At 38.0% G+C, this 18,803-nt stretch overlaps 1 protein-coding gene across 2 annotated transcripts in view; it reads left to right on the forward strand.

The window, feature by feature from the left end:
• The window catches only part of LOC122622193 (D(2) dopamine receptor A), a 43,113-nt gene extending 28,043 nt beyond the window's left edge, over window positions 1-15,070 (forward strand). Inside the window, exons 3-8 of one of the 2 annotated variants that reach the window (XM_043800443.1) lie at window positions 9,883-10,107; window positions 10,169-10,367; window positions 10,893-11,309; window positions 12,629-12,967; window positions 13,605-13,901; window positions 14,475-15,070. In XM_043800443.1, the coding sequence (XP_043656378.1) occupies window positions 9,883-10,107; window positions 10,169-10,367; window positions 10,893-11,309; window positions 12,629-12,967; window positions 13,605-13,901; window positions 14,475-14,670 (1,673 nt within the window). In that variant the 3' untranslated portion in view covers window positions 14,671-15,070. The remainder of the gene's footprint in view (window positions 1-9,882; window positions 10,108-10,168; window positions 10,368-10,892; window positions 11,310-12,628; window positions 12,968-13,604; window positions 13,902-14,474) is intronic. The other variant, XM_043800444.1, reaches the window with a different exon arrangement.
• The last annotated feature ends 3,733 nt before the right edge of the window (window positions 15,071-18,803 follow it).

Below are 18,803 nucleotides of genomic sequence, written 5' to 3' on the forward strand. Positions count from 1 at the left end.
GTTTCTGCGCAATACGAAATTGTATGGGGGGCATACATTTTTTCCTGTATTGGCGGCTTGTTTTTCAATCTCTGACTTTGTAATGATTTTAAATTACTTTATATTGATTAACTATTCTTGAAAAATATTAAATGATGTATAATTGAATGATTATTTTGAACAAAAAGTGCATACATAGGTAACTTTAGATAAAAAATTGACAAATTAAAATATGAAAATTTTTTGTTTAAACATTGTTGTTTTTTGTTTTTAAACATTAAATATGTACCATATAAGCATTTTCAGAGAAAACAAATGAAAAGTATTTGTCGAAATTGGAAAAAAATTGAGAAAACTGCCTCCAAAAACATTAATTTTCGAGTATACAATCTCCTATTTATCACAGCATATTGTATGACAACTTAATCGAAAGAAACTAAAGTTACCTTTCATTTGCAACCCAAAAGTATCTAAGGTGCCACTGTGCGACGGTTGTATGCACAAGTTCGTTCGAACTTATACAGTGCTGGACACTAATTTAGCACAATATCCATGGTCGATTTTCTTTTCTTATTTTTTCAGTTGTTAAAATAGTTAGATCACTAATATTTTATTTTGAGGGTACATTACTAAGTAGAGAAGATGTACCGTTATTTTCGCCTCTCTAGCTTTTGTCTTCTTTCTTTGTCATTCGTTTTTATTCAGACACTCCCAAAATTGGCTGGATACTAATTTAGCACACCTGAGCACTTTGATCGTTATAGGTACAGTTGTTGGATGCAAGTGAATTTTTTCGATCTTAAATTAATAAATTCTGCTTTATTAGTTCGGTAAATAAAAAAAAACTTCGGTTTAAAATGGCTAAATGTAGCTGGTGTACTGAAGCACAGCGAGATGTCATCCAAATTATGAAATCGACGGGAAAATCAATTTCATCCATTTCAAAGGATTTTGGCTGCTCTCGAAAAATGGTTTATAACGCTTTGAAACATATTGAAAACAATGGTAATGCAAAAAGGCAAAAACAAAGACGCCGATCCCGTAAAACCAAAGCCTGGCAGGACAGTCTCATTCAGAAAGCGTCCAGAGCTAATCCCTTCATAAGTTCAAGGGCGATTAGAAATGAAATTTCATCAACCCAAGGAGTAAATGTGTCTTCCAGGACAATAAGAAGACGTCTTAACGAAAAAAATCTACGTGGATGTATAGTACAACAAAAGCCATTCGTTTCAAAAAAAAAAAAAACAAGAGAGAACGCTATAGTCGAGTTCCCCGACTATCTGATAACCGTTACTCAGCTATTTAATGTGCGAAGGAGAGTCTTTAACACTGACAGGTTTTGGCGGTTTGTGGGCGTTAGAATGGGCGTGGCAAAAGGTTTTTTTTGGCAAGTTGATAGAAAATTACAAAACTAATACAAAAATGAAAAAATATCAAAACATTTTTCAAAAGTGTGGGCGTGGCAACATGGCTCTCTGATGCTATGATCCCCTATGCGGATGATAATTTACCGTTACGGTGGCGTTTTATGCACTTAGGCGATGTACTTATCAACCCCTTACCAAATCAAAAATTGTTGTTGTCGACGGCAACATTTTGTTTGTGAAATCTATGGTGGGGTCAGAAATACATTTTTTTATAAAATAACTAAGTGGCAGAATGATCTTGTGGTGACCAATGAGTAAACTATTTGTTTCCCTTATTAAATAAGATCTGATTTGATATAAAAAAACGCATTTACTTTTTATTTCGGCTAGACAAAAGTACCCGTTTTACAAATTTAAAATTCTTACGAATTCGAAAACCGGAGCATGCCTGAATAAAAGAAATTCGGAAAGTAATAATCCCTAAACTTAATGCTTGTTAGCTAGTTTATAGCTTAAAGACAGCTATAGCTACAAGACAGAAGGCTATAGTCGAGTTCCCCGACTATCTGATACCCGTTACTCAGCTAGTGGAAATGCGAAGGAGAAATTTCAACACTGACAGTTGTTGGCGGTTTGTGGGCGTTAGAGTGCGCGTGGCAAAAATGTTGTTGGATAATCAATATACATTTTCAAGACTAATTCAAAAATGAAAAAATATCAAAACAAATTTTTAAAAGTGTGGGCGTGGCAGCTTTGGGCGGTATTTGGGCGTTAAAGTGGGCGTGGCAAAAAGTTTTTTGGCAAATCGATAGAAATTTACGAGACTAATACAAAAATGAAAAAAATATCAAAACATTTTTCAAAAATGTGGGTGTGGCAGTTTTGGGCGGTTTGCGGGCGTGGCAACATGAATCGACAAACTTGCGCTACTTTTATGTCTCTGGAGTCTGTATGCTTAATCTGAACTTTCTAGCTTTTGTAGTTTCTGAGATCTCGACGTTCATACGGACGGACAGACGGACATGGCCACATCGTCTCGGCTATTGATCCTGATCAAGAATATATATACTTTATATGGTCGGAAACGCTTCCTTCTGCCTGTTACATACTTTTCAACGAATCTAGTATACCCTTTTACTCTACGAGTAACGGGTATAATTAATAGGGGTTATCCTTTCATCTCCAGGGAGCATATTCCTTTTTCCAGTGCCACGATGACACTGGAAACTATCATGGCCTTCGAAAGTAGGGTCTATCAAGCTGGTCCTAACCCTAAACCCATTTGCCGCTCAGCCTGCAACCCAACCACATCGACATCTCCAATTGGATCAACAGAAAAAGAGAACAAGTAGCTATTATATTTTTAAAAGTGTATACTAGATTCGGTGAAAAGTAAGGAAGAAAAAGTAAAGTAGAAGGAAACGTTTCCGACCATATAAATGCAGTGTCCTCTTTACAATATAGTTGTAACACCGGCTTTATGATATTTGTTTATTGTTTATTACTCGGTTTTATTATTTGGTTTCAGTTGTCGCATAATTTACAAAGTATAGTTTGCTTTTATTCATCGGAAATACACGTCTGATCGAGTCGAGATTCTGGCGGCGAACACCGCCGAGGAGTTGTCACATTTCAGGCTGCAATCGATTACCCGATACGAGGGTCGTTTGATAAGTCCGTGACTTTTTGTATTTGCCGCGCACCTGCTCTAAATACAACACTGCTCCTGTCAGCAGTTATCGATTAACAGCTGACTGTAAAATTTTGAGAAAGCTGCGTTTTTTGGTTTGCGTTTTATAGGCATTGAAAGCAGACGATCTCGTGAATTTTAACGAAAATGGAAAAAAGTGAATTTCGTGTGCTAATTAAGCATTATTTTTTGCGTAAAAAATCCATCACCGAAACCAAGGAAAGACTTGATAAATATTATGGGGACTCTGCACCATCAATTTCAATGGTTAAGAAATGGTTTACTGAGTTCCGTTGTGGTCGTACCAGTACAAGTGATGCCGAACGTTCAGGTCGCCCAAAAGAGGTCGTCATGCCAGAAATCGTCGACAAAATCCATGGAATGATATTGGATGATCGGAGAATGAAAGTGCGTGAGGTAGCTGAGGCTGTAGGCATCTCAACTGAACGGGTACATCACATTTTACATGAATATTTGGACATGAAAAAGCTTTCCGCGCGATGGGTGCCGCGATTGCTCACACACGACCATAAGCGCAACCGTGTGACCATTTCAAAGGAGTGTTTGGCGATGTTCAACCGCAATCCAAACGAATTTTTGCGCCGTTTCGTTACCGTAGACGAAACATGGATCCACCACACCACACCAGAGACCAAAGAACAATCAAGACAGTGGGTTTCTCCGGGTGAACGTGCACCAAAGAAGGCCAAGGTGGGTCTGTCGGCCAACAAGGTCATGGCCACAGTTTTTTGGGATGCACAAGGTATCATTCACATCGATTACCTTGAAAAGGGTAAAACGATCACCGGCGAATATTATTCAGAGCTATTGGACAGATTCGATATTGATTTGAAGCAGAAACGACCGCATTTGGCGAAAAAAAAGTGCTTTTCCATCAGGACAATGCACGGGTGCACACGTGTGTAGTCAGCATGGCAAAATTTCATAAATTGGGCTACGAACTGCTACCCCATCCAGCATATTCTCCAGATTTAGCCCCCTGTGACTATTTTTTGTTTCCAAACATGAAGAAATGGCTCGGCGGTAAGAGATTCGGGTCAAATGAAGAGGTCATCACAGAAACAAACGACTATTTTGAGGGCCTTGAGAAAACCTATTATTTGGAAGGAATAAAAAAATTGGAAAAACGCTGGACTAAATGTATAGAGCTAAAAGGAGATTATGTTGAGAAATAAAACGCTTCTTTGACGAAAAAAATATATTTTATTCAAAAAGTCACGGACTTATCAAACGACCCTCGTATTTCAGTATGTTTTGTAGAGAGTAGTCAGAGACTAATAGGCAAGGCCACTTCGAGTAACTCTGGCCACTCGACCAACATTACCGGATCCCACATAAAGTATATATATTCTTGAAAAATGTTTTGATCTTTTTTCACATTTTTGTTAGTCTTGTAAATATCTCTCGATTTGCCAAAAAACTTTTTGCCACAAACCGGCAAAAACGATCTGTGTTGAAATTTCTCCTTCGTACTTCCACAAGCTGAGTAACGGGTATCAGATAGTCGGGAAACTCGACTATAGCGTTCTCTCTTGCTTTTTTTTTTAATTTACTGATGTTTCTAATGTAGGAGAATATAATAATATGTGACAGAATGGTGTTGTGAATTATGAGGTGATTTAAATTAAAACACAAAAAAAAAAACAAAAGAAAAAGAACAGAGAGATAACAATAACACCGCCCTATTATTTTTACGAAATATGCATTTGAAACCTACTTTTGCCTTTGGCTAATGATTTCCTTTTATACTTATTTTTTTTATATAGAAGCTATTCTATCTATATATATATATATATATTATCTAACCCACAGCACCATTCTTACGATATTTCTCACCATGTCAACAAGGAACTAAACTTATTTTAAAAATAGGATTTAGGTTAGGACACTAAAGTTGGTCAAAGTAAATAGCAATTTATGATGGAATGTTACTATTATAAATAAAGTGTATGAATTAAAGATGAATTGCTAAATTATTGCCGTGGGGTCATAATTAACAGAAATCTGTTAGGGTATTGAAATGCGAGCTTGGACTTGGTCAAAGCTGGGCGGGCTACTACTAAGAGCCCAAACCACTATTAATTCGAACAGTATGTGTTTTTGGCAGTGTGCAATGTTCAACATACGATATTTTCAATACTATTACAGATAACTTATGCCAATGTATTTTGTCTAGAAGAGAATTTTGTTCTCTTTACGATGACAACAACAAAATTTCTTGTACTTCCAACAACAACAACAACAACATGAATAATTCATTCAAACGGTAGACTTAAGAGATAAGAAAAAAATGACCACTATTAATTCGAACGCTGCGTAATATAAAAAATTAATTAATAATAGAATTGTGTAACATCGCCCCTGGCCTTTATTACACATTTAACACGTTTTGGCATTGATTTTAATAAATTTTCGCAATGTTCTCGAGAAATCGAGTCACACATCTCTTGCTTACTTAATTTTAAGGTCAGAAATGCTCCTTTGTAGCTCATTTCGCAGCTTGACTTCATTAGCTACCAAATATTTTCTATGGGGCTTAGATCTGGACTATTTGATGGCCAATCTAAAACCTCCATTTGCTTATATTGCAGCCAATTTTTGGTTATTTTGTGCGATGATGCTCCGTCCTGCTGAAAAGTGAATTCACCACAATCTGCCAGTTTTGGTATTGATGGCAGCAAACTTTCTTCCAAAATATTAATATATTTTCCAGCATTAACCGTCCCTTTAATAAAATGCAGCTTCCCTAATCCTTTGGCAGACATACATCCCCATACTATAGTGCTTGCCGGAAACTTTACAGTCCTCTTAAGGCAGTCTTTATGGTATGTTTCTGTCTTTGTACGGATGATGCTTTTCCTCATATCGCCGACACTAACATCAAATTTAGCTTCATCGCTAAATATTGCCGTTGAGTCCAAGACATCCTTTCCCGAGCCCATTGCAAACACTTTTTTTTTTTAAAGAAGCGAAAGCAAGGGTTTTTCCTTGGCCTACAAGTCAGATAAGATATTTGGTATGATACATAAATAAAAACAAAACATACTTTATAGAAACCATATCCAATATTTATACCCGTTCCTCGTAGAGTAAAAGGGTATACTAGATTCGTTGAAAAGTATGTAACAGGCAAAAGGAAGCGTTTCCGACCATATAAAGTATATATATTCTTATATATATATATAATATATAATATATATATATATATATATTGATCAGGATCAATAGCCGAGTCGATCTGGCCATGTCAGTCTGTCCGTCCGTCTGTCCGTCTGTCTGTCTGTCCGTATGAACGTCGAGATCTCAGGAACTACAAAAGGTAGAAAGTTGAGACTAAGCATACAGACTCCAGAGACATAGACGCAGCGCAAGTTTGTCGATTCATGTTGTCACGCCCACTCTAACGCCCACAAACCGCCCAAAACTGCCACGCCCACTCTTTTAAAAAATGTTTTGATATTTTTTCATTTTTGTATTAGTCTAGTAAATTTATAAAAAACTTCTTGCCACGCCCACATACCGCCCAAAGCTGCCACGCCCACACATTTAAAAAATGTTTTGATATTTTTTCATTTTTGCATTAGTATTGTAAAGTTCTATCGATTTGCCAAAAACTTTTTGCCACGCCCACTTTAACGCCCACAAACAGCAAAAACTGTCAGTGTTGAAGACTCTCCTGCGCACCAACTGAGTAACGGGTATCAGATAGTCGGGGATATTGACTATAGCGACTTATTTGGATTTGAGTGCGTTTTTTTTTAAGTTTTCTATAGCATGCGAATTTTAATAATATTTTTGCACACGTCGCCAGCAAAACGAGTGTTACACTTAAAGAAACCCACTGATCGTCCCGATCCTGAGCAGAGCCGGAAGCAACGCGTGCTGTATTACCTCGTACGTCCATCAGTTGGTCCCAGCCGATACTCTAGTATTATTAACCCGTCATATGCTACATAGGGCGAAATATTTTCCAGCTTTAGACTTAGCTAGTGTGTACCATCAAGTAGAAATGGACCCCAAGAATATTAACAAAACAGGAGGTAAAATTCACGAGAATTGTGGTAAAATAGCGATCACTCTTGCAGAGGGGCATACAGATGCGCTCGTGGGTGTAAGATTATGCGTGCAAACGAGTGTGGTTGTGCGTACGTAGGAAGGAAAACAGTAAAAGTTTTCGGAGAGGAGCGATCATTTTTGGAGAAAATGATCAAAATAGCGGAGCTCAAGGCAGACCGGAGTTGTTTGTATAATTCGCAAATCTATTGCGGACGAGATCGACAGGAGTGTTTTATTGTGGGCATATTCTGATGCTCACGTATCCCTACCGATGCTATGGTAGTGGATATCTAAATCGCTAGAAAAATGGTTACAGCCAAAGATTACATGCGATGCCGGATTGGAAGGCATAGGCAAGACAAACGTCGTCCAGGCACAAATTGCTGTTGAGAGTGTATGTAGTTTCCCAAGCGCCATATCTAGTCTCCGAGACGAAGTAGGAAGTGGTTGCCGAGATGGTTGACGAACTATTAGATCGAGACATTACATTATTACTCCATCCACGTCAGAATACGCCAGCCCTGTGGTGCTCATCAAGAAGCCGAACGGTAGTGATAGCAGAAACTGATAGTTTGTAATCGATAGCTAAGCGGTATCGTATAGATACAGATAGAGGAAGAGGAGATTGAAAAGGCACGCGCAAAGAAGCACACGCGAAGTTTTGTAAAAGCGATTGTTAGTTTAGTTTAGTTTCATAAAGTCACCCTCTTAGCCAACAACAAACACTCCACCAATCGAGAAGCCAGCCATCCTTTCATTTGACACAAAGCTGAAAGTATTAACTAAATTAAACATAATACCCACATTCATTGTGTCTGAAAAAGAAATTCAATCCATAAACGAATTTATACCGAACCAAAATGTAACTTTAGAATCCGACGTACACTTAAACAGATAGCTTACTTTAGAAACTTATTTTAATAATTTCTGTATAACGTTCCACGTTAAAATACCTATATTTTACAAACAAATGTATAAACTCGCACACATTATTCCCTTGCCCCTACTTCAAACTTAATTTCTAGTTGTACCCAACTATATTCTATACGATTAAAACGATCAAATTTTTTGTATTTCGATGAAAAATGTCCGAAAATACACCATATATATATTTGCAAGTAGGGTTGTTGATAATATATCAAAATATCAATATATCGATATTTTTTCCTGAAAATGAAATATTTATATCGTGATATTTTTTGTTGAACAAATATCGATATTGCGATTTTTTTTTTGAATATTTTCCCTTTGTTCACTCTGATTTCCAAAGCGATACCGAGTAAAAGTGCACGTGTTAAAATGAACATAAAATCCAATTACACTGATAAAAAAAAAACGGGACTGCAAAGTGCAAACTCTGCGACCGAATTATTAATACTCTTCAAAGTTGTCTTTGCACCTTAAGAAGCCGACACACATATAACACAACTAGTCTTCCTAAAATCACTTAATTCTAAGTACTGGTAGCATTATAATATGAAATTTATATAAACACAACGTATTATTATCTGCATTATAAATTGAATATCCATGAATTTTATTTAAAAATAATTTATCAAATATGTCGTTATTTTTTTGTGATATTTTAAATATTATTAACATTTTGTTTTGATAAAAAAATATCATCGATACGATATTTTTTTAATATCACGACATCCGTATTTGCGAGAGTGCTCGACTCAAACCAATCTAGTAAACATCCATTATCTATTCTCCAAACAGCAATTTGCGAAAACAAAGACGTTGGCAAGAAATCATCAAAGAAATCGAACAACGCCACATTTTCATTTTTAACACCATAAATTCCAATGTCACATTTTTATGCCAGAAGCTCTTCGTAATCAATGGGTCACCAATATAAATCTGCACAAACTTTACCTTCAGTTGTTATCTAGCCAAGGCGACATAATTGTCATGAAGACTTCAGCGACACATTTTATATACTATTTGTGTTATTGACCATATGCACTTGAAGAGAAGAAGCATCACGATCACCCTGGCGAAAATTCCATTAAATTACGTGAATTCAATTAAATTTCGCAGATACATGTCGCCAACAGAATTGTTGTATACATTTAGCTTAGCGTAAGTTTAACAAATAATGTTCAGTTCGTTTTTAGAACAACCAAAGAACAGTAGTATTTTATTTAAAAGATCAAAAAGCCTAGAACCCAAGATATTGGAATATACAACTCAACCCAAGTGCGAAGCCAAGCACTGGTAACTGTGGTGCCTTTCGGAAGAGGAATACGTTAATCTATTTTGTTCGTTGCGTTACAGTGAGCGATGCAAAAAGTTTTTGTGCAAATCGATAGCAAAGTACAAGACTAATAAAAAAATATCAAAACATTCTTCAAATGTGTGGGCGTGGCAGTTTGGGCGGTTTGTTGCCGTTAGAGTTGGCGTGGCAAAATGGGTCAACAAACTTGCGCTGCGTCTGTCTCTGGAGTCTGCATGCTAAATGTCCACTTTCTAGCTTTTATAGTTCGTGAAGTCGAGCCTTCATATGGACATGGCCAGATCGACTCGGGTATTGATCCTGATCAAGAATATATATTCTTTATGTGGTCGGTAACGCTTCCCTCTGCCTGTTACATACTTTTCAACGAATCTAGTATACCCTTTCACTCTACGATTATCTGGTACTTTTTTTTTTGCGTATATATTTTCAAATAAACTGGTCTTACCCTGAACTTTTATTGCCATATTGTTTTTGGACGTCTTTGTATCTCAATATTATTTATTTTAATTTTTTATTGTACTTTTCAGGCTATTGGCCACTTGGCTTCACCTGGTGCAACATTTATGTAACGTGTGATGTACTGGCCTGCTCATCCAGCATATTGCACATGTGCTTCATTAGTTTGGGACGCTATATGGGAATAAGAAATCCATTGGGCACAAGACATCGATCTACAAAACGATTGACTGGTATAAAGATAGCCATTGTCTGGGTGATGGCCATGATGGTATCCAGCTCAATAACAGTGCTTGGTAAGATAGAGGGAGGAGGGATTGAAACGTACCTACAAAAGTATTTTTTTTGTGCATTTAGGTCTGGTCAATGAGAAGAACATAATGCCGGAGCCTAATATATGCGTGATCAACAATCGCGCCTTTTTCGTGTTTGGATCTCTGGTAGCTTTTTATATTCCCATGCTGATGATGGTTACCACATACGCTTTAACTATTCCCCTCCTCCGGAAGAAAGCGCGATTTGCCGCCGAACACCCGGAAAGTGAACTTTTTCGCAGGTATGTAGGTATATAATGTCATCATAGTTTTTATAACTGTTACTCGTAGAGTAAAAGGGTATAATAAATTCGTTGAAAAGTATGTAAAGCGGAAGCGTTTCCGACTATGTCCGCCGGTCTGTCTGACCGTATGAACGTCGAGATCTTAGGAACTATAAAAGATAGAAAGTTGAGATTAAGCATGCTCCAGAGACATAGACGCATGTTGATTTTGCCACGCCCACCATCGTTCTGTGGATTACTACTAAACTTTCGGTTACGACTTCTGACCCTTAATTATCTTTCGCAGCCTCTTTTAAATCTAGCACTTTGTACCATTGATTAACCAAACGAAACTCGACCAAGTGAACAAATTAACCCTAACCCAATTAAGCATTATAATATCCCGCCATTTCTCTTGCTCTAACAATCGAAACACTAAAGAAAGTCACCTAAAAGCGTCCATAGCTTAGCAAATTTGTTTTTTGAAGATAAAATATTATTTTCTGAGTGCATCCTTGATGCTTACACATTCATGTTTTCTAGGTTGGGTGGACGCTTTACCCTAAGGCCACAGCAGAGCCAGCAGATGTTCAGATGTTCAGATGGTTCTGGCGGCAAGAACAAATTCCTTTCATTGAGCGACAGCAATCGCAGCTTTATCACTACAGGAGAGGTTGAGGGTAGAACTCCTACCAGAGGGAGAGGCGTAGAGCCAGTGGAACGACCTTTGATGCTACAGCGATCGGAGAGTAGCGGGAGCATGGGCACGGTTAGTTGTCGTAATGTCGTCAATGTGAGTAGCGGAACTGGAGGAAGTAAACACAGGGCGACAGGCACTGCCCGCATTAGCTTCCAGTTCTCTGGCGACGGCATCCTGCGGCACTCGTCGTCTCCCGCCTCGAGCTGCCAGTCCACGTGCATGTGGCGCAAACACGGCGGCTATCCGAACCTAATGGCCAGGTAATTGGAAAACACTTGAAAACATAATTGTGTAGTGGCGACTCACTGCAAATGCTTATTGGAATATTCTTAAGGTGAAAGTTTATAGTGGCACTGATGCTGTCAACACATCAAAGCAAAAAGATCTTTGGACTTTTGCAATATCTATACCAACAGGAAATTATAATTCTAAATGGAATTTATTAATAATTTATTAAAGTCGGAAATCGGATTATAAATTCTAAAATAACGGTTTAAGGGGTCATGACCTTTATATATACTTTATATGACCGGAAACGCTTCATTCAACCTGTTACATACTTTTCAACAAATCTGTATAGACTTTTACTCTACGAGTAACGGTTATAATTACTCGACCTAAGGCAAGGACAAGAAGAAATGAACGAATGATCTCTTCGCTTTTTGACATTTTTGAAAAGTATGTAACAGGCAGAAAGAGGCTTTTTTTTTAAATAATTTGATATTTTTTCACATTATTTTTAGTCCTGTAAATTTCTCTCGATTTGCCAAAAATCTTTTTGCCACGCCCACAAGCCGCCAAAAACTGCCAGTGTTGAAATTTCTCCTTCGCACTTCCACTAGCTGAGTAACGGGTATCAGATAGTCGTGAAACCCGACTATAACGTTCTCTCTTGTTATACCCGTTACTCGTAGAGTAAAAGGGTATACTAGATTCGTTGAAAAGTATGTAACAGGCAGAAGGAAGTGTTTCCGACCATATAAAGTATATATATTCTTGATCAGGATCAGTAGCCGAGTCGATCTGGCCATGTCCGTCTGTCCGTCCGTCTGTCCGTATGAACGTCGAGATCTCAGGAACTACAAAAGCTAGAAAGTTGAGATTAAGCATACAGACTCCAGGGACATAGACGCAGCGCAAGTTTGTCGATTCATGTTGCCACGCCCACTCTAACGCCCACAAACCGCCTAAAACTGCCATGTCCACACTTTTGAAAAATGTTTTGATATTTTTTCATTTTTGTATTAGTCTTGTAAATTTCTATCGATTTGCCAAAAAAAATTTTGCCACGCCCACTCTAACGCCCACAAAACCGCCAAAAACTGTATATGCTGAAGACTCTCCTTCGCACTTCGAATAGCTGAGTAACGGGTATCAGATAGTCGGGGAACTCGACTATAGCGTTCTCTCTTGTTTTTATAGTGGAAAGTTATAGAGGCAATAATAATGTAGTAGTGAATACTCGCCAGATATTTAAATATTCATTCGAAAATAGGTCTTTCTGAGTTTAGTAAATTACAATATCAATACAATGCATTCTGCCTATATATTTAGGACTTTTTTTGGTATCACCCAACAGCCAACAAAGTCGACAGGCCTCTGTGTGTGTCAGCATCTCCCAACCACAATTGGGTCGCCCAACAAATATAGGTGAAAATGGGAGTGGAGCTGTTGAAGCGATGGAGGTGGAGGGTGATGGCAATGGCTCATCAGTTGAAAGAACGAGCAACTTATCTCCAGGAGGCCCGGGTTTGATGGAAATCGCAACCAACCAGGAATCGACTCTGAACCAAAGTCAGGCAGCTGGAGGCAATCAGGTGAAGACGAAGGCTTTAAAATCGAAAGAACGCCAGTGCAACAAAATGCGGCCCTTTAAATTTTCCTTAAACCGCGTTCCCACGCCCACCCTAAACTTACGGTAAGTCATGATGGCGACTACATTCTACTTCCTAATATGTTTTTAGTCTAACCGTAACTAAACTTGAACCGTAAACTAACTTAGTGTTTAATCATAGTAGTTATAAGCAAGACTCGGCTTGGGAAGGTTTAAATTGTTTCCGCCGACATGATGGAACGAGGTTTCGGGTATCCAACAAAGACTTTACAAACAATTTTTAGGGGGTTTACTCGTAGAGAAAAAGGGTATACTAAATTCGTTAAACAGTATGCAACAGACATAAGTAAGCGGTTCCGACCGTATAAAGTTTATATATTCTTGATCAGGATCAATAGCCGAGTCGATATGACCATGTCCGTCTGTCCGTCTGTCAGTCCGTCCGTATGAACGCTGAGATCTCAGGAACTACAAAAGCTAGAAAGTTGAGACTAAGCATACAGACTCCAGAGACATAGAAGCAGCGCAATTTTGTCGATTCATGTTGCCACGCCCACTCAAACGCCCATAAACCGCCCAAAACTGCCACGCCCACACTTTTGAAAAATGTTTTGATATTTTTTCATTTTTGTATTAGTCAAAGACAACCTGTGAAACAAGAATCTCTTTGTCCTGCTTTAATTTTTGTGGTTAATACGACCAATATTCTTTTTCCTTACAGTTTTCTAAACAATCGCAGTAAACGAAACAGCTTGTCGGCAAATGCCGTTGCCACGGAGCAGAAGGCCACCAAGGTGCTCGGATTGGTGTTCTTTACCTTCGTTCTGTGCTGGTCCCCTTTCTTTATCTTGAACATTATATTTGCCGTCTGCCCTGAGTGCCAAGTGCCGGAGCGCGTAGTGAATACCTGTCTTTGGCTTGGTTATGTCTCCTCGACAATCAATCCCATCATCTACACCATATTCAATCGAACGTTCCGGGCGGCCTTTATCCGCCTGCTTAAGTGCAATTGCGAACGGTGAGTAGAACACGCAAGTTTCGGAAAGTGAAGCCCTACGCGATTCCAGTGGGGTTAAATAAAAAAAAAAGCTGCCGAAAAATGATATTTCCTACCGAAAAAAGGCTCATCTGAAATCTGGCACGTGACGTCTCTTCTATTTATTGCTCTAGGAGTGCATTTTTCTGAAAATCAAATCCCTAATTTGTTTTACCAGAGGAATCTAGGCAATAAGCGACAGCGATAAGAAATCTAACGCTCTAAAAATATATTTCAGGACAACTGAAGAGAAGATACCAAGTTCGATACTTCAATTTTGAATTCGCGAATAAATAGAAAACGTTGTAAAGTTACTTTTATCTATTTAAAAGACTTTCCATTCCTTGTTAGACAGCAATTTCGTAGACCTTAGAAACAAATTATTCCGTATGCCAAAGTTATTTAAGACTGTGTTCGAATAAAAAAGTATTCACAACCGGACATTTACCATGACGAGAGTAGTTTTCTGCCACTGACTTCTAACTGAAATCTAATTAACTCGAAATTGCTTAATATAGCACAGCCCATAACGTAGTAATTGCCATCCAATTGCAGTTCCGGCCGCCCGTTGCGCTTTCGCTCAGTGACAGAAGGACGAGGCGCTCTCAGCCTGTGCGCCCCTTCGGCCTTGCCGCTGGCCATATCCTTCCAGGGGGTGCCACTCGTGATACCATCCACGGCAAATGCGACGCCGTTGAGCGAGTTCCGCGGCAGCTGCCGCACGGCCACAGACGACTATACTGAGCCATGAGGAGCACCATCATGCACATAGCTGGGATAAAATATAAGAATTTATAACGGTAACGGCAAAGACCAAGCGGAGTCTACTGTAATAAGCAGCTTTCCCTAGATAACTTCAGGGAGATTCATGCCTTTCTTTTAAATCACAATCAATTTAAGGCATTTTTTCAGATTCTGTATAAAAAGTACTAAACTTTGTAGTCATTGCATATCATTAAAGGAGAAACAGAAAGGATGATTAGGGCAAAATAAAAAAAAAAGTAGGTAAAAGTATTCGTTGGCATATCCACTCTCATCGCCTTTTTATTATATATGTTTATATAATATATGTATATAAGTAATCGTCTGTTTAATAATTTATAAACAATTACGGGCCCAAACCACCGTTAATTCGAACAGCATGATTTTTTTGCAGTGCGCAATGTTCAACACACGATATTTTCAATAGTACATATAACAGATAAGGAATACCAATATACTTTTTATACCCGTTACTCGTAGAGTAAAAGGGTATACTAGATTCGTTGAAAAGTATGTAACAGGCAGAAGGAAGCGTTTCCGACCATATAAAGTATATATATTCATGATCAGGATCAATAGCCGAGTCGATCTGGCCATGTCCGTCTGTCCGTCCGTATGAACGTCGAGATCTCAGGAACTACTAAAGGTAGAAAGTTTGGCGGTTTGTAGGCGTTAGAGTGGGCGTGGCAGAAAGTTTTTTGGCAAATCGATAGAAATTTAGAAGACTAATACAAAAATGAAAAAATAACAAAACATTTTTCAAAAGTGTGGGCGTAGCAGCTTTGAGCGGTTTGTGGGCGTTAGAGTGGGCGTGTCAAAAAGTTTTTTGGAAAATCGATCGAAATTTACAAGACTAATACAAAAATGAAAAAATATCAAAACATTTTTCAAAAGAGTGGGCGTGGCAGTTTTGGGCGGTTTATGGGCGTTCGAGTGGGCGCGGCAACATGAATCGACAAACTTGCGCTGCTTCTATGTCTCTGGAGTCTGTATGCTTAGTCTCAGCTTTCTAGCTTTTGTAGTTCCTGAGATCTCAGCGTTCATACGGACGGACGGGCAGACGGACATGGTCATATCGACTCGGCTATTGATCCTGATCAAGAATATATAAACTTTATATGGTCGGAAACGCTTCCTTCTGACTGTTACTTACTTTTCAACGAATCTAGTATACCCTTTTACTCTACAAGTAACGGGTATAATGACCGCTTTTAAATCGAACATAATATGATTTACTATTATACTTAAAATAAACAATTATTGAATATTAGAATTTTGTAACGTCGCCTCTGGCTCGTAACACGCATTTAATCCGTGTTGGCATTGGCAATTTTTGGCAGTGTTCTCGAGAAATGGAGTCCCACATCTCTTGCAGTTTAATTTTAGGGTCCAAAATGTTCCTTTGAGGCTCATTTCAAAGCATATTTTTCATTAGCCACCAAATATTTTCTATGGGGCTTAGATCTGGGCTATTTGATGGCCGATCTAAAACCTCCATTTGCTTATATTGCAGCCAATTTTTGATTCGTTTGGCTTCATGCGAAAAGTGAATTCACCGCATTAACCATCCCGTCAATAAATTTAAGTTTTCCTAATCTTTTGGCAGACATAGATCCCCATACCATAGTACTTGCAGGAAACATTAAATTTAGCTTCATCGCAAGGGTTTTTCGTTGGCCTGCGAGTAAGATAAGTTATTGCGTATAATGCATAGGTGTTAACAAAACATACTTTATAAAAACCTTATCCAATGTAACTGCAGTCGCGTCCATTCTCGCTTGAAAGTTTTGCCAATTTTGTGCGACCACTCAGAAGCCACATTTCTTAGAGATTGGTGAAGATCAGCTTTAACAATTTTGACCAGTTGCCTTTGGTCATCGTAAGTTGCCTTTTTATACCCGTTACTCGTAGAGTAACGCCCCCTCTAACGCCCACAAACCGCCAAAAACTGTCAGTGTTGAAGACTCTCCTTCGCACTTCCACTAGCTGAGTAACGGGTATCAGATAATCGGGGAACTCGACTATAGCGTTCTCTCTTGTTTTTCATCGTAAAGAGAATATATATATAGAAAAAATATATTGGTATTAAATAAAATATCGTGTTTTGAACATTGCGCACTGCAAAAAAATCATGCTGTTCGAATTAATAGTAGTTTGGGCTCGTATGAATCATTCCTTCTTTGGCTGGCATAGAATCGATCTGGCCAAATTCTATTTGTACCTGTTACTCGTAAAGTAAAAGGGTATACTAGATTCGTTGAAAAGTATGTAACAGGCAGAAGGAAGCGTTTCCGACCATATAAAGTATATATATTCTTGATCAGGATCAGTAGCCGAGTCAATTTGGCCATGTCCGTCTGTCCGTCCGTCTGTCCGTCCGTCCGTCCGTCTGTCCGTCCGTCTGTCCGTCCGTATGAACGTCGAGATCTCAGGAACTACAAAAGCTAGAAAGTTGATATTAAACATACAGACTCCAGGGACATAGACGCAGCGCAAGTTTGTCGATTCATGTTGCCATGCCCACTCTAAGGCCCACAAACCGCCAAAAACTGCCACGTCCACACTTTTGAAAAATGTTTCGATATTTTTTTATTTTTGTATTAGCCTTGTGAATTTCTAACGATTTGCCAAAAAACTTTCTGCCACGCCCTCTCTAACGCCCACTAACCGCCCAAAGCTGCCACGCCCACACTTTTGAAAAATGTTTTGATATTTTTCCATTTTTGTATTAGTATTGTAAATTTCTATCGATTTGCCAAACAACTTTTTGTGTATGTGCTGAAGACTCTTCTTTGCACTTCGAATAGCTGAGTAACGGGTATCATATAGTCGGGGAACTTGACTATAGCGTTCTCTCTTGTTTCGTTTTATTTATTTCATGAGACAAACTTTATTAGGTTCATAAATAAATTGTAACAGCAGGCATTTGTTATTGAGGTGGTAAGTTGAACCAAAGACATTAGAATAACAAGATGCGTAACGGGCATACATTGGTTTTGCACTATGCAGCCACTTTTTTGGTGACGACCAAAATTGCACTCTTTTCGCTCGCCTAAAATTGAGAGCGTAAAAATCTAAAAATAGAATTGTCTTACTTGTGTGAGTTAAAACATTAAAGGAGATAGTGTGTATGTGTGTGTGCTTCTGCTAGAAGACGATTTTCGGGGCGAAATCAATTTTGATCTAAGAAACAAATTTGATTAATGTTTTGGTCAATTTCGATTTAAAACTATTATGGTTTGAAAGAAGTTTTTTTAATATTCGTTTGATAAAATCGCTTTTTTAAAAACAACAAAATAAAATATAAGAACATAATTTAACTAAATCTTATTTGCATTTTGAATAATGAAAATGGATAATTTTCATACTATTAATTTGACTAAATAACTATAGTAAATAATTAAAACGTATACAAAGTAAATTATTATAACTACTGTAGTTTAAAACAAAGAATTTCCAATAAAAGAAATACATTTCAATAATAAATATTTCATACAAATTTAAATACAAAATTCATATTAAAAGATTAATATATATAAAATAAATAAAAATATAAAATCTGTTTATTGCAAAATTGATTTCTTGAAGCACGAAGGGCGGACATAAGCACCGAAGAATTATTGTCTTCTTATATTTTTCTGGCTTTTGAACAAAATTTCGAGAGAGCCTGGAGCCACTTGAAAAGCCACGACGAAAAAATCGTGTGCAAAAAAATCGTATGGCGTTACGCATCTTGTTATTCTAATGTCTTTGGTTGAACTGTGTTAATTATGTTTATCGTGCATTTGAGGTTAAACTCACCATTTCCACCTTCTTCGACTTCCTCATCCTCATCCTTCTTCATCAATTAGAAGATACACGAGCCGAACGCAATAAAGCAAGACGACTAAAGCATCATAATATTATCGACATGCTTTCCATCGAATCCACTTGATTTGTGGAATAAATATAAAGGTTTAATGGCCGAAGACTTTTTAAATCGAATGCGTCATCATACCAGAAATCTAGATTTGCTGATCTCATTGGAAATGTATAACGAGGCATTGATATCGATTGAAGATATGTGCCTTGCGATGGCAAATAAACCATTAGGTCAATTAGGTATGCCTTCACCGAATCGTC

The sequence above is a fragment of the Drosophila teissieri genome, chromosome 3R (genome assembly GCF_016746235.2).
Source record: "Drosophila teissieri strain GT53w chromosome 3R, Prin_Dtei_1.1, whole genome shotgun sequence".
Classification (NCBI taxonomy): domain Eukaryota; kingdom Metazoa; phylum Arthropoda; class Insecta; order Diptera; family Drosophilidae; genus Drosophila; species Drosophila teissieri.